The sequence below is a fragment of the Geotrypetes seraphini genome, chromosome 4 (assembly GCF_902459505.1).
Source record: "Geotrypetes seraphini chromosome 4, aGeoSer1.1, whole genome shotgun sequence".
Classification (NCBI taxonomy): Eukaryota; Metazoa; Chordata; class Amphibia; order Gymnophiona; family Dermophiidae; genus Geotrypetes; species Geotrypetes seraphini.
The window spans coordinates 125,666,124-125,681,301 of record NC_047087.1 but is presented as its reverse complement, the minus strand read 5'-3'; the positions used below and the strand labels follow the sequence as shown (position 1 = coordinate 125,681,301).

The following is a 15,178-nucleotide window of genomic DNA, read 5'->3' as shown; positions in this document are numbered from 1 at the left end:
TGTTTGGCATTTGGGCAATTTTTTGGTTGGAAATGTGTCGTAGTGATAGACGTAGTGGCAGTCTGAGTGAGTAGATTGCTAAATGTGGAGGTAGGCCATTCTCGAAAAAACCCTTATTTTGGACATTTTTTTGAGAATGGACATTTCCCTGCTGCCTACTTTCAACGTCTAGTGACTTAGGCCAAAAGGGGACTTAGATGGGGTTTTTTTTATTATGCCCCTCTTTTTATTTAGTAAATTCTATTATTAACTTAGGGGTTCTTTTACTAAGTTGTAGAAAAAGTGGTCTTAGTGCACCCTTACATGTGTTTTCCCCCACATGCTAAGGCTGGAAAATGACTGATTTTCTATTTTTCATATTTATGGCCATGTGCCAATATTCTCAGATTGACACAAAATGTAGAGCACTCACAATCATATATACTGCTTAATATATATTAAAACAGAGGAAAAAGACCTCAAAATACCCCAGGAATCCAATCAATAGATTGAAACCATTTTGGGGTTAAGGTATCATCACAGGTCAAAACCTCTGTTGAAAATTTTTTTAATTTAATTCGTTCAAGTGTTACTAAATTTAAACATTTTATATGTGATTCTATCATTAGATATCTATTTCTCTCATATTAAAATGAGCAGTCGAGAGCTGGCAACCATGGACTTAACCATGAAAATATTCCTTCTGGCTTTATAAAAACTGACATCAAACACTTATCTTTTATGACCCGACGGAGGCCCAATCCGTTTCGCACCAACGGGCTTCTTCAAGGGAAATGATAAAGCTTGCTAGTTTGCCAGTATCAGTTAATCATTGCCCATAATCTTAGAAATAAAAGAGAGAAATAAACATTGCATTATATATATGTTTTACTTAATAAATCAAGACTTTTATTTAAATAATTCAAAATATCACCAACAGAGTCAAAGAGTACTGCTTGCCTGTTTTAAAGCTGACACCACCACGCTCTCGCAAACATACAAACAAAATGGCGCCTGAATTTAAATGAGACGCTGAGATCAATAAACCAATCAAAACTGGCTAGGTTACTGACGTCAGTTTTGGTAAAATTCGTGATGTTACTGCAAATAGTTATTATGAATAAAAGAGAGCTAATTTAAAGTGAAATATTGGTGACTAAACTAAAAACTGATTACTGAAGTATAATGTCAGAATTGTAAGGATAAATGCTGACTTTATTTCATACAGACCAGACATTTTGGGGTTCTAAAATGTTAAAAAGAAAAGAGAACAAAAAGGAATGTTGTTAGAAAAATGCATGCCACTCAGTTTGATTATTGAGTCCATGGGGCTCTAATGAATGAAGTCTGGAGATCCATTGTTGTTCACATCTTAAAAGAAGATTGTTTCGATCTCCCCCTCTTACTGATTTAATTACAATATCTATGACCCAGCACTTTAAATGGTGAAATTTATGTTGTGATTCAATGCAATGGGCCATTAGGGGCGCTTCTGTTTTTGTCCGCTTTAAATTAGATCGATGTCCATTTAATCTAATTCTTAAGCTTCTTATAGTTTTTCCAACCTAAATTTTTCCACATGGGCACAATATAAGATAAACAATGTATGTGCTGTTGCAGTTACTGAAAAAAAATCAATTGAATATGTTTTGCCATCGTAGGGATTTGTAAAATTATCAGAATGCATCATGATTTCACAATTTGAACAATGATCACATTTGTAATGTCCTTTCAGTATAGGTTTCATAGATGAGGATGATCTCAGCTCTGATGGACTTAATATTTCCTTGAGATTTTTACCACGGGAATATGCACTTCTAAAAGTTGTTGACTTGAAAACATCAAGAGTCTGCATAATTTTCCAGTGTTTTTTCACTACATAAGAAATTCTAGGGCTGGCATTATTGTACTGAGTAACAAAAGTACAAATGCTGTCACTATGATGTTCTTTAGATTGAATTTTCAACAGCAACTCCCGATTATTATATTTTGCCCTTTTATAAGCCATATTTAAATTCTTCTTGTTGTATCCTCTTCTTCTGAACTTATCTCTTAAAGATTTAGATTGATGTTTGAAGTCCTCATCGGTACTGCAAATGAGTTTGTATCTCAAAAATTGAGAATATGGTAAACCTGTCTTGCAGCCCTTGGGATGGCAACTGATTGAATGTAGCAAGGTGTTGCGGTCTGTGCTTTTACAGTGCACTTTTGTGATAAACCCCTCTTGCGTCTGTGTGATGTTGACATCCAGAAATGTGATGTTGTGATACGAATATGTGTAAGTAAATTGAATGTTATCATTACATGTATTTAGCCACTTGAAAAATGCATGAAACTCCTCAATATTGCCCGATCAAAGAAGAAAAATATTGTCAATGAATCTGTGCCATGATTTTATTCTATCAACAAATGGCGATAATTATATCCATTCGTTTTCAAACTGATTCATAAAGATACAAGCAATTGAAGGGGCAAAAGTGGCGCCCATTGCTACCCCCGATAACTGTACATAAAGTTTATCCAAAAATAAAAAATAATTTTCCTGCATCCTTGTTAATTGCAGTAAAAATTATGTGGGTACAGATTGTGGGCGTGGCCTGGTGACCAAGATCTTTCTAATGGCTTCAATTGCTTCCTCTTGGGGGATGGAGGTATATAAAAAGTTAATGTCAAGAGTGACCATTAAATATGATTCATCTTTATTGTTGCAATCAGCAATAATGTTTAAAAAATGAGTGGTATCCTTGATATAAGATGATTGACATTCCACATGTTCTCGTAGAAACTTGTCTACGTAAGATGACAATGCTTCTAGTAGTGACCCTTTGGCGGAAATAATGGGCCGTCCTGGTGATTTCTTGAGATTCTTATGCATCTTGGGCAACAGATATAGAACCGGAATGGTGGAATTAATGACATTGAGGAATTTGTGTTCTCTTTCAGTTAAAAAACTACTGGACAATGCTGTTTTTGTAATTTTTGAAATTGATGTTTTCAGTCTACATGTAGGATCAAGATGTATTGCTTTATATACTGTTGGGTTATTCAATTGAAGTGCTTCATCGATATAATCTGACCTATTTAACATAACTATAGCACCACCCTTGTCTCCATTTTTGATGACTATTTGATTATTGTTTCGCAGATCTTGTAAGGCAGCTCTTTCAGATTTTGTTAAATTATTGTGCTTAGAGGTAAATTTAATCTGATCCACTTCATCTAGAACTATTTGTTTTAAAACAGCTAAAGTAGAATCAATGGGTCCAGGCGGAGTCCAGTGAGATTTGTTATATACTACTGAACGATCAAAAGAATGTTTACCATCAAAAAATAAATTTTAATTATAGAGATATCACACCCCTCCAACAAAATTTTTTCAAAAATTTTGCACGCAGTTAGCACACACCAATTTTAAACTTCCTGCAGGATGCCCAAGCACTTCCTACGGTAAGTCATTTCATGCTGCAGTAAGTGCGAACTAGCTCTTCTCGCAGCTTAGTTAATAGGCTCCCTACTTTTTGTTTTATTTTATGAATGATGAACTATTTCTGTAGTTAACTTTGTATTTCCCAGTTAAATTTCCCAGTTATCTTACTGTAATCTGCCTTGGGTAGAATATTAATGTTCAGATTAGATTAGATTAGATTAGAATTCCCCACCCTCCCCCAAATATATTATTTTCAAACCACATACATCTTTCACAGCCTCTCCCCCACCACATATAGTAAATTATAAGGCTCTTAAACTTCCAAAAGCATTCCACCTTAAGAACGCTGCCAACTCTCAGAGCAGAGAGCGGGTCTGCTAAGCACTGACATGCTGCTTGGATCAGGAGACTGAACATCTGGAGACCAAATGTTAGTGAGAGTATAAAAGGGCCTGACCATAGACAGCATTTAGATATTTGGTGGCAAGAAAACACAAGCGACATGTTGCTACGGTTTCTCTGCATGCTTGGACTATTGTTGACTGTTGCATGGGGACAGTATGACTATTACTATCCCCAACGTGACTACTCATACCATGATGGGTATTACAATCAGTACAGGCAGGGTTTCAGCTTCCAGTGCGCCCACGGGGAGGTAATACGGTCAGTAAGCAGCATCTTCAGCAAGAAGGAAGGCTCTGACCGACAGTGGAACTATGGATGCATGCCAACACCCCAGAGCCTGGGTGAACCAATGGAGTGCTGGTGGGAAGAAATCAATCGAGCAGGAACTGAATGGTAGGTCCTAATCTTAAACTCTGTCTTTCTTGGCTTAGCTAATAGGGCAATTATAAATGTGATCCAGGTTCACAAGGTAACAGATAATGCTGCACTCACATCTTCCTTCTTAAAAATGTATATTTTAAGGGTGCTGGAACCTAGAAACAGCAAGGTTATGAGCAGAAGATTTGTAATAGATAAAAGGTTACATACAGTAGACACTTGAACCATGAAATGCATTGCTAAGTAAAGTTATATGCACTTGAGTCAGACGCTGCAAAAAAAATGCGAACTAGAGTATACAGCAGTGGCATGGAAAATGGACTACTGCGATAAGAATGAGTGGAGCGGATATACTGTACAAATGTCAGAAAGCAACAAAACCTTGCAGAGCACACAATTTTGTGCATGGGAACATTCATAATTTCATGAAAAAAATGTATTATTTGGATTTAACTGTTGAGTCCTTGTTGCACTCAATGAGATGTACATCAAAAGGACAGTTTTAAAAATCATTTACATGCATAAAATGCTGATTTATGTGCAAAACTGGGTTATGATCGACACATACTTGTATATTTGGCATGCTCAGGGGCAGAACTTTGGTGGAATATAGGCAGAGGTGCAATATACGCACACTTTCTGTGCACATAAATTTATACCTGCTCTCCAGAAGATGTGATGGCCACGACTTCCAATTCTAGGTACCTTCCTGCCCTATTAACCTAAGAACCCTGCTACAAAATAACCCCATAACCATAAAACATAATTCAATAATGCTATCCTGATTATATAATAAATCGATAGGTCACATGTTTTAATCCATCCACATTCTAGCACATCTTCATCCCTAAAACTCCACATATAGTCTTTAAAATTATAGAATTGCATTTCTGCGTACTATACTGACACAATGTCCCTCCCCCCATCCTAATTAATACCCCAGTCATTTCTGTTTTCTTCCACATCTTTCTCATGTCTAGTTTTCTTCTTTATAAAGCAATATCATTTGTTTCACAATTGTATGAAAGGCTTGCAATTCAAAGAATGCCATTTCATGCCTGAGCTGTTTCCAGCATTGAAACCGTGTTATTTCTTCTTTTCTGTGATGTTATTTCTACCATATCTCTCCTACTCACTGATACAACTAGGTCCTGTCTGATAAATAAAATAGACTGCGACACAGATGAAGTACTGCTGGAGCTAAAGCTATGTTGCATAACACATATCGAAGAGAAATGTGAAGCATTCACAATTCCGTTCTAATCTGAATGGTTTATCCCTGGCCCAAGTCCAGATTTTATTCCATCCTCTATTGCTGGTCTGTGCCAGATTCTGCTTTGCAGTAAGACTTTTATTTCAGTCCATTTTTTTTTTTCATTTTCTATCCTTTATTAGGCATAAAATCACCAGGATGCCCTCATAGATTTTAAAATAGAAATTCAATATAGAGCATACCTTTTTTTAAAAAAACAACAACCTAGCAGAAATGCCAGTGAAGATGTAGAGAAAAGCCATTGCTGGCTAACAGAGCAGTGTTTCTATGCAATCCTGGTATTACTATGCAGAAATTATGAAAAAATTCCTTGCCCTGCAGAATGTATGGTTGTAATAGATTAGTACGATACAGCAGGCTATTAATCAGGGTGTCCAACCTGAGGCCCCGTGAAGTATTTTGTGCGGCCCCGGTCGAGGGCGATGCAGTGTTTTCCTCTGCTGCCCCTAGGTGTTTACCATCTTGCCGGCTCCCTCCTCTGTCTTGCTGCAGCGTTTGCGTGCTTGTGCGGCCTCAAAATTTTTTATTTTTTTTCAGCCAATGCGGCCCAGGGAAGCTATAAGTGGTTTAATTGCATTAAGGAATTTCTGACTCAAAGACATTATTTTGTTAAAATGATCATCCACTTGTCAGCAGATTGGAAACACCAAGGGCTCCTTTTACGAAGGTGGGCTAGCGTTTTTAGCATGCTTCAATGCCGTGTGCACTAATGCCATGCTACACGGAAAATACTAACGACAGCTCTATGGAGGCGTTGGCATCTAGCGCACAGGGCATTGCAGCGTGCGCTAAAACCGCTAGCGCACCTTCGTAAAAGGAGCCCCAAGTGTAGTGCCCCAGAGCTCTCCATTGTCCCAGATGCTATTTAATATATACATGATTTCTTTTTGTTTTGTTTTGTCTCTTGGGATTACATTTTTTCATATGCAAATGACATGTTTTTGTTACTACCAATTGAAGATAAACTAATCTGAGATAAAGTCAAACTGAGATTAAGTACAGTACAAGTCAAGATACCAGAAATCCAGACCATCTGAAAATCCGGACCCTTTAAAATTGCAATCTGGACTGCCCGAGAACCCAGATTCTTGGGAAAGAGAGAAAGAAATGGTTTTGCTGGAGCTTTTACAGTAAATATTACAAACAGGAAAAAATTAACATTCAAGTTTTAAGTTTCAAGTTTATTTTAATTTGATGAATTGCTTATTTAGATTTATTAAGCGAGATACACCATTAATAAAAAAATATAAACATATATTTAGACATACCATTTAAAATTTAAAAATGATGGGTTAGACCAACAGACTTACAGACTACTCAAAACACAAGGTAAGAAGGGACAGAACTACAATTCAATGCTTTAAAGTACAGTGGAGAACCATAGGTGGAAAGAACATTAGGGAGGGAAAAATAGAAACCTAGAAACAAATTTTACAGCAAAATACCTATATTTTCTGACTCTCCTAATATGGTCTAATTCAATGAAATGTGGAAAAGCATTTTCAATAGGATGTCTAAGTAATTCCCGAGCGTTGGAGCCAGCCACCCCACCTCCCCCTCTTTCCGAGGTTACTATCCAATAAGCCTTAGAGGAATGCGGTACCACCAATCTGTGGTTTTGCAGTGACTAAGATATCTTGCAGGAGTATAAAGAATGCTTAAACAGAAAGATCCCTAAAAAAATAGCATACAATGGCACTTACTACTACTACTACTACTACTAATCATTTATATAATGCTGAAAGATGTATGCAGCGCTGCACATTTTGACATTTATAGATGGTCCCTGCTTGGAAGAGCTTGCAATCTAACTTGGACAGACAGACATATAGGGTTGGGGATGCAGAACCCAAGGTGAGAGGAGTTAGGAGTCAAAAGCACTCTCAAGGAGGTGGACTTTTAACTGGGCCTTGAACATTGCCAGAGACAGAGCCCGCCGTAGGGATTCAGGCAGCATGATCCAAGCATATGAAGCAGCAAGGCAGAAGGGACATAGTCTGACATTGGCAGCTGAAGAGAAGGGCACAGAAAGGAGAGACTTACCAGCTGAGTGGAACTCACGGGGGGGGGGGAGGTGGAGGGTGGATCTTAGGGGGAGATAAGTGAAGAGAGATAGTGAGGGGTAGCTGAGTTCATTTGTAGGTCAATAAGAGGAGTTTGAATTGTACTTAGAAATGGATCGGGACCCAATGAAGTGACTTTAGGAGAGTAAAATGGCACTCCCGGAATATGAATTGTGCAGCCGAATTCTGGACAGATTGGAGGGGAGTGAGATGGCTAAGCAGAAGGCCTGAGAGCAGTGAGTTGTAGTAGTCTAAGCACAAGGTGATGAGGGCGTGGATAAGTGTTTTGGTAGCGTGCTCAGAGAAGAAGGGTCGGGTTTTGGTAATATTATAGAGGAAGAAGCGGCAGGTTTTAGCGATATATTGTATCTGGGCGGTGAAGGAGAGAGAGAGGAGTCAAAGATGACCCCAAGATTACAAGCAGACAAAACTGGAAGGATTATATTATAGATTTTATTATAGAGGAAGAAGCGGCAGGTTTTAGCGATATGTTGTATCTGGGCGGTGAAGGAGAGAGAGGAGTCAAAGATGACCCCAAGATTACAAGCAGACAAAACTCCACAGAGACGGAGAACGAGGGAAGTGGAGAGGTGGGTTTAGGCAGGAAGATGAGCATCTTTGTTTTAGCCATATTTAATTTTAGATGCTGATGAGACATCCAGGCGGCAATATCGGACAGGCAGGCTGAGACTCATCTGAGTTTCAGTAGAGATATTTGGCGCAGAGAGGTAGATCTGGGAGTTGTCAACATAGAGGTGATACTGGAAGCTGTGGGAGGAGGTTAGCGCTCCAAGTGAGCACTTGGATATTTTAATTGCCAAAATGTCCAAGTGCCAATTTTCAAAACAGACATTTTAGACATCTTGCAGATCATTTTCCCTCCAGTACATCTAAATCTTAAGGTGGTGTGTTAGAGGCATTTTTGGGGCGGGACTAGGGCAGCCTTAGGACTTGGACGTCTTGCAGTGATAATACTACTGCTACTACTACTAATCATTTCTCTAGTGCTACTAGACATACGCAGCGCTGTACATCAAAACAAAGAAGAGACAGTCCCTGCTCATAAGAGCTTACAGTCTAGTCATGACAGATAAACTGGACAAGCAGATGCATCAATTCAGAGTGCTCAGATGGGGGAACTGCAGAGGGAATGACAAGACAGATACTGGTGCTTAGCAGGTAGGTGAATTACAGAGGGAATAAGACAGACATTGGTGCTTAGAAAGTGGGTTGGAGTTTGGAATTTGGATAATGAAACATTTTTGAAGACATCCAGGGCATCATTTTGATGTTCAGAGTTAGACCTGTTATACAAGTGCCTAAGGACCAAAAAGGTACCCAAACTGAGATGACCACTGGATACAGGAAGGTATGACCCCCCTCACTCCCCCAGTAGTCGCTGACCCCCTCCCACCCCCCTAAAGAAATGAAAGAAACAGTACATACCAGCCTCTATGATAGCTGCAGATAATATGGGAAATCCTAGTATATGTCTGGAGTAGCCTGGTGGGTGAACCATAGAGAGGGGGATCCAGGCCCATATTCCATCCTACTCACTACATTTATGGTGGAAAGTGAGGCCACCAAAACTCACTCTAAACCTACTGAACTGCCATTTAGGTGACACCTGCAGCCATAAGGGTATTAGGGTGGTAGACGGGTAGGTATAGTAAGTTTTAAGGGAGTTTTGTGTACCTGACACACTTTATATGAAGTTCTCAGCAGTGTCTCCTAAGATGCCCCATTGCTCTGTTGACTTGTCTGTATGGCCAGTCCATTAAAATGATGAGTCCCTCCCACATCCAAATGGGCTTGTTTTGGACATTTTGATTTTCGAAAATGGCCATAAAATATAGACGTTCAGGGCCAGAACATCTAGACAAGTCATTTTCAGAAAAAAAAGACAGATGTCTTGCAGTTTTAAAAATGGTTGTTTTCATGACCTGACATTTGGACTTCCTTACTTCATCTGGAGTACTGTGTTCAGTTTTGGAGGCCACATTATCAAAGGATGTGAAGAGAATGGAGTCGGTTCACCGTATAACCACTAAGATGATCTCAGGACTTAAGGATCTCCCATATGAAGAACGTCTAAGCAGGCTGCAGTTATATTCTCTCGAAGTACGCAGAGAAAGGGGTGACATGTTAGAGACATTCAAATATATTACGGGCCGTATTGAGGAGGAGGAAGATATCTTCTTCCTTACAGGGCCCACGGCAACCAGAGGGCATCTGCTCAAACTCAAGGGTGGGAGATTTCATAGTGACATCAGGAAATACTTCTTCACCGAAAGAGTGGTTGATCGATGGAATGGTCTTCCACGTCAGGTAGTTGAGGCCAGTAACGCACTTGACTTCAAGGGGCGATAGGATAAACATGTAAGTTCGCTCCGGGGAAATGCTTAAAAAGATGGTTCTTGTTGAGGAAGGGTTCTTGAAGTGGGTTCACTCTGGGAAATTCTTAGAGGGAGGGTTCTTGTTGAGGGAGGGTTCTTCGAGTGGGCAGACTTGTTGGGCCGACGGCCCTTTTCTGCCATCATACTCTATGTTTCTATATTATATCAAGAGAAGTCCAAGCGGAAATGAACTTTCAGAAATTTAAGATTCAACTAAAATTATTTTTCGTCCATCAGGCTTTTGAGATACAGTTGTCTGGATAAGGGGTATGGGGAACAATCCAGGGAAATTGTAAGTGATATGTTTGTGGTGTGTCCTTGAAATGACTAGTCTTTCCTATGATTTGATGAATTTCTTTTCACTTTAATGTTGTATTATGTAAATTGTATTGTAAACCGCTTAGGTCTTACCAAAGATAAGCAGTATATTAAGTTTTCTTTTTTTTCTTTTTAAATCTTTATTCATTTTCAAACTTACAATAAGTGTGACAATATATTCAAACAAATTAACAATAAATATATCACTTAATAATCATCAATGGTACAAATGATATGCTCTTATCTCCCACCCTTCCCACCCTTTATTATCATATAATCAAATACCTTGTACAATTTATAATAATAAATTACCCTCCCTCCCCCCCTCACAATTGAACTTGTAAATTCAAGGGAAAAAAATAAACATTTAAACATAAACACAGATTGTTTCTATGGTTTATCAGTCTTTAAAGAAGCTCTTGATGCTATTTTAATGATAATATGAAAGGCTTTGATTCTATGGGAATCAAAAAAGAAAGATGTCCAAAAAGTGACATAAAGGGGCAGATGGGCATTTTTATTGCCAAATCCTTCCAATTTGCTATTTTTGAAACTTATTTTCTTGACCAGTGTTTCCTAAGTCGGTCCTGTAGTACTCCTCACCAGTCAGGTTTTCAGGATATCCACAATGAATATGCATGAAAAAAATTTGCATACATCAGAGGCAGTGTATGCAAATCAAGTTCATGCATATTCATTTTGTATATCCTGAAAACTTGACTGGCAAGGGGTACTCTAGTACTGACTTGGGAAACACTGTTCTAGATGGATATGTGAGGGACGTTCAATAATTTATCTACCTGAGTATGAACGAAAGCAAGCATGTTGAAACAAGTCTGTGCATGTTGTAACATGTCTCATGCACAGTTGCAGCTCAGTGTGAGTCTAACATTCCAAGAGACAGGATGTAAGGAGAGTCCTCATGCGAATCAAGTAAGAAACTGTGGGATTAGGAGCACCGTTCAATGATAACATTTCTCACAAAAGAAGGGAAAAAGCAAAAAGGAAATCCATGAACGCATGGTGAGTCTGCCCCATCATCCTACAAAGTAAAATTTTGGAGGAAGTAGTTTAAGTAGGGTAGAGAGCCCTGTTAAAAATGACCCTCACACTGGATGGCGTCTTGAAGATGTTAAAAACCATGCTTTTCAAACAAGTGCTCCTGTCGTAATCTGTGGTTTCAATTTTATGCTTGATATGTCTTTTGACTGTTTACTCTAATGCCTGTAGTTGTTTTGATTGTAATAGTTTTTTTTAATGTCATTTGCATGTTGTTGTTTTTTATTATTGTGAGTGTGTGTTATTTTATTATGTATGTTGCATTGTTACCAGCCTAGAATTGCAGGATATGTGGGCTATAAATGTTTTAAATAAATAAATAAACAAACATGCAAGAAAGTTGAGGATTTAATTGTGTTAGACAGATGAATTAAGGTTTCCCGAAGAACTGAGCATCTCAGCAGGTATAGTTTGGAAAATAATTCATGAAAAGTTGGGTATGTCTAAGGTTACTGCAAGATGGGTTCCAAGAATGCTGACACCATGTCAGAAGGCCAAGAAGCTCCAGCACTTTCAGGAAAGCTTGAGGATGCTCCGTGTAAACCAAGTTAATTTTTTTTCATCGTTTGGTGACTGGAGATGAGACATGGATCTATCTCAGAGATCCTGAATCCAAAATTGATCAGAGATCCTGAATCCCTGAATCCAAAATTGATCCTCAAGTTTCAAGTTTCAAATTTAATTAAAATTTCTTATACCGCCCAATCAGCCTTCTAGGCGGTGTACAAATTTGTAAAAACAGAAAACAAACTTTAACTAAAATACAAGTTTGAGGTGACAATACGTCCCCAAACTGTAATTATAACTATTAAAACTAAAAAAAACTATTAAAAACAAAGACAAAGGCTCAATGCGTGGCGGCGGCAAAGAAAGCAAATAGGATGCTAGGCATGATTAAGAAGGGGATCACGAGTAGGTCAGAAGTTGTTATAATGCCACTTTACAGAACAATGGTCAGACCACACTTAGAATACTGTGTCCAACACTGGTCTCCATACCTTGAGAAGGATAAAATTATGTTAGAGAGGGTGCAGAGGCGAGCCACGAAACTAGTCAAAGGCATGGAGAATTTAAGCTACAAGGAACGCCTCGGAAAACTGGGACTGTTCACCCTCGAAAAGAGAAGACTGCGTGGGGATCTGATTGAGACTTTTAAAATATTAAAAGGATTTGACCAAATTGAACAGGAAACAGCATTACTGACATTTTCAGATGTGGCACGGACAAGAGGTCATAGCCTGAAACTGAAAGGCAGCAGGTTCAGGACAAATGTCAGGAAGTTCTGTTTCACACAACGAGTGGTGGGCGCTTGGAATGCTCTCCCAGAGGAGGTGGTGGCAGAGGCTACTGTTCTGGGTTTCAAACACAAGTTGGATGCACACCTTCTTGCAAATCATATTGAGGGATATGGAAAATCCGGGTCTCCAACAAGGAGCACCTAAATGGGCCTCCGCGTGTGCAGATCGCCGGACTAGATGGACCTTGGTCTGATCCGGTGAAGGCGTTTCTTATGTTCTTATGACAAACAAGAACAAAAGGTAAAAGGCATGAACTACATTAGGCAAAGCAAAAGAGAACAATTAGGAAAAAAACAATAGGGAGGGTTGCTGTTAAACTCAATAGTATTTTCGCTTAATTGCCCTTAAAAGGACAGTTAGGTCTCAAAGGCATCAAGGAAGAGAAATGTCTTTAGCTTCGTCTTAAAGTTATTAAGATTTGATTCTTCATGTAAATAATTTGGAATACTATTCCAAAGAGAGGGGGCAGTGACAGAGAAGATAGTAGACCTCATTGTATATATAAACTTCCTGAATCCAAAATTGATCAGTGCACAAGTCATCCCCACCCCCAAAAAAAGTTCAAGTCAGAAAAATCTGCAGTCAAAGTCTAGGATGATGAAGGACTTTTGTTTCTGGAGTTCATGCCACACAAGACAACCATAACTGGGGAGAGTTATGCCAAGACAACGATCACTTTGAGGAGTCAATCAAGAAGAAAAGATAAGGAAAACTCACAGCAGGCATGCTGCTTTTTCATGATAATATGCTGATGCACCTGTTACAATAATCACAGGCTTCCATCCGAGAATGTGGATTTCAGCAGTTGAACAATCTACCCTACAATCCTGATCAGGCTCCTCAAATTATTTCCTGTTCTCTGAGTTTTGAAGAAATCTCTCCATGGACAGTGGTTTTCAAATGATGAAGAAGTCCTGGTTTGTGTCGTCCTGAAGCTGTGACATCCTGGTTTGAAAGTCAAACAGAAGAATTTTTTTCAATAGGGGTTAAAGTCTTTGCAGGAAAAGCAGATGAAGTGTATGGAACTATCAGGAGACTCTATTGAAAAATAAAACAAAAAATTTGTGAAAACTTTTCTTTCCTACTGAGGTAGATAAATTGAATACCCATCGTATATGCTGTTTGTATAAATATTAAGGGGACATGGTAGAGGCATGGTGTAGGCGGGACTAGGGAAAGCTTATAACTTCAACGTTTTTCTGCCATAATTAAATATAATTAAGATTATGTCCAAGGCACAGTTTTTACATTTGGGGCTAGACCTGTTTTAAGATTGAATAAGTGCCAAAAAGGTACCCAAACTAACCAGATGACCACTGGTGGGATGCAGGCTTGACCCCTCCATACTCCCCCTGTGGTCACTGACCCCCTGCCGTCACCCCATTGATACATCCTCTGGTAGGAGGGATGCCCAGTCCCTCCTACCGGACACCCCCTCCTGTAAAGACCACACCTGGGCCAATGATGCACCAGGAAGGGACAGGCCCGCCATTACAGTGGAAGCGGGCCTACCGGCCAAACGCAGGCAGAAGCTTTCCAGCTGGCCAACGATTCAAGGTTAGAGGGGGGTCCGGGTGAAGGGGGTTCCGGCAGGAGGGATTGGGTATCCCTCCTGCCCAGGCTTTACGGAGGTGGAGGGTTCTGGCAGGAGGAACTGGGCAACCCTCCTGCCATGGTCTTTACAGGGGAGGGTGTCTGGCAGGAAGGACTGGGCATCCCTCCTGCCGGAGGATATGTTAGCAGGGTGGTGGCAGGAGGAATTGTGCATTCCTCCTGTCACGGACATTCAGAGGTGAAGGAGACTGGCTTCAGAGGTCCTGGCATCCCTCCTGCTGGTAGTGTTTGGGGAGAGGGGACGGGTTCCTGCTATGGCCACTAAACTGATCAGTTCAGCGGTCGCATTTACTTGAAGGCGCCAGAAATGTAGGCCATCATTTTGCTGGCCTACATTTCTGGTGCCTTCCATTGCCTAGAGAGGCGCCTAGGGCCACTTAAGCTCACCTAAGGCTACTTCTGGATGAAATCACGCCTAAGCGCCTTAGGTGAGGTTAGGTGGCCCTTCGCACCTCACTTTTTTCCCGGAGGTGCCTCCAATGTAGGCAGCTTGCTTCAGGAGGTTTTTTTTCCCAAAAAACTTGCATCCCGATTGGCTTTTAAACAGCAATAGGCTGCCTAAAATCAGGACGCCATTTATAAAATTTGTTCCTTAAAGCTAAGAAATGTAAGGTCATGCATTTGGGCTGCAAAAATACCTGAGAGAACGGTACAGATTAGGAGGTGAAGAAATTTTGTGCACAAAAGAGGAGCAGAACTTAGGAGTGATGATCTTAAGGTGAGCAAACAGGTTGAAAAGGTGATGGCGAAAACTAGAAGAATGCTAGGATGCATTGGGAGAAGTATGGCTAGTAGGAAAAAGGAAGTATTGATGCCCCTGTATAAGACTATGGTGAGAGCTCATTTAGAATATTGTGTACAGTTCTGGAGACCACACCTTCAAAAAGATATAGAACATAAGAACATAAGCAGTGCCTCCGCTGGGTCAGACCACAGGTCCATCTTGCCCAGCAGTCCGCTCCCGCGGC

General features: G+C 39.9%; 1 protein-coding gene across 1 annotated transcript in view; it reads left to right on the top strand.

Moving 5' to 3' along the window:
* Nucleotides 1-3,800: 3,800 nt before the first annotated feature.
* Nucleotides 3,801-15,178, top strand: part of DPT (dermatopontin) — a 56,793-nt gene continuing 45,415 nt past the window's right edge. The window contains exon 1 of the mRNA XM_033943292.1: nt 3,801-4,204. Within this exon, the coding sequence (XP_033799183.1) occupies nt 3,909-4,204 (296 nt within the window). The 5' untranslated portion in view covers nt 3,801-3,908. The remainder of the gene's footprint in view (nt 4,205-15,178) is intronic.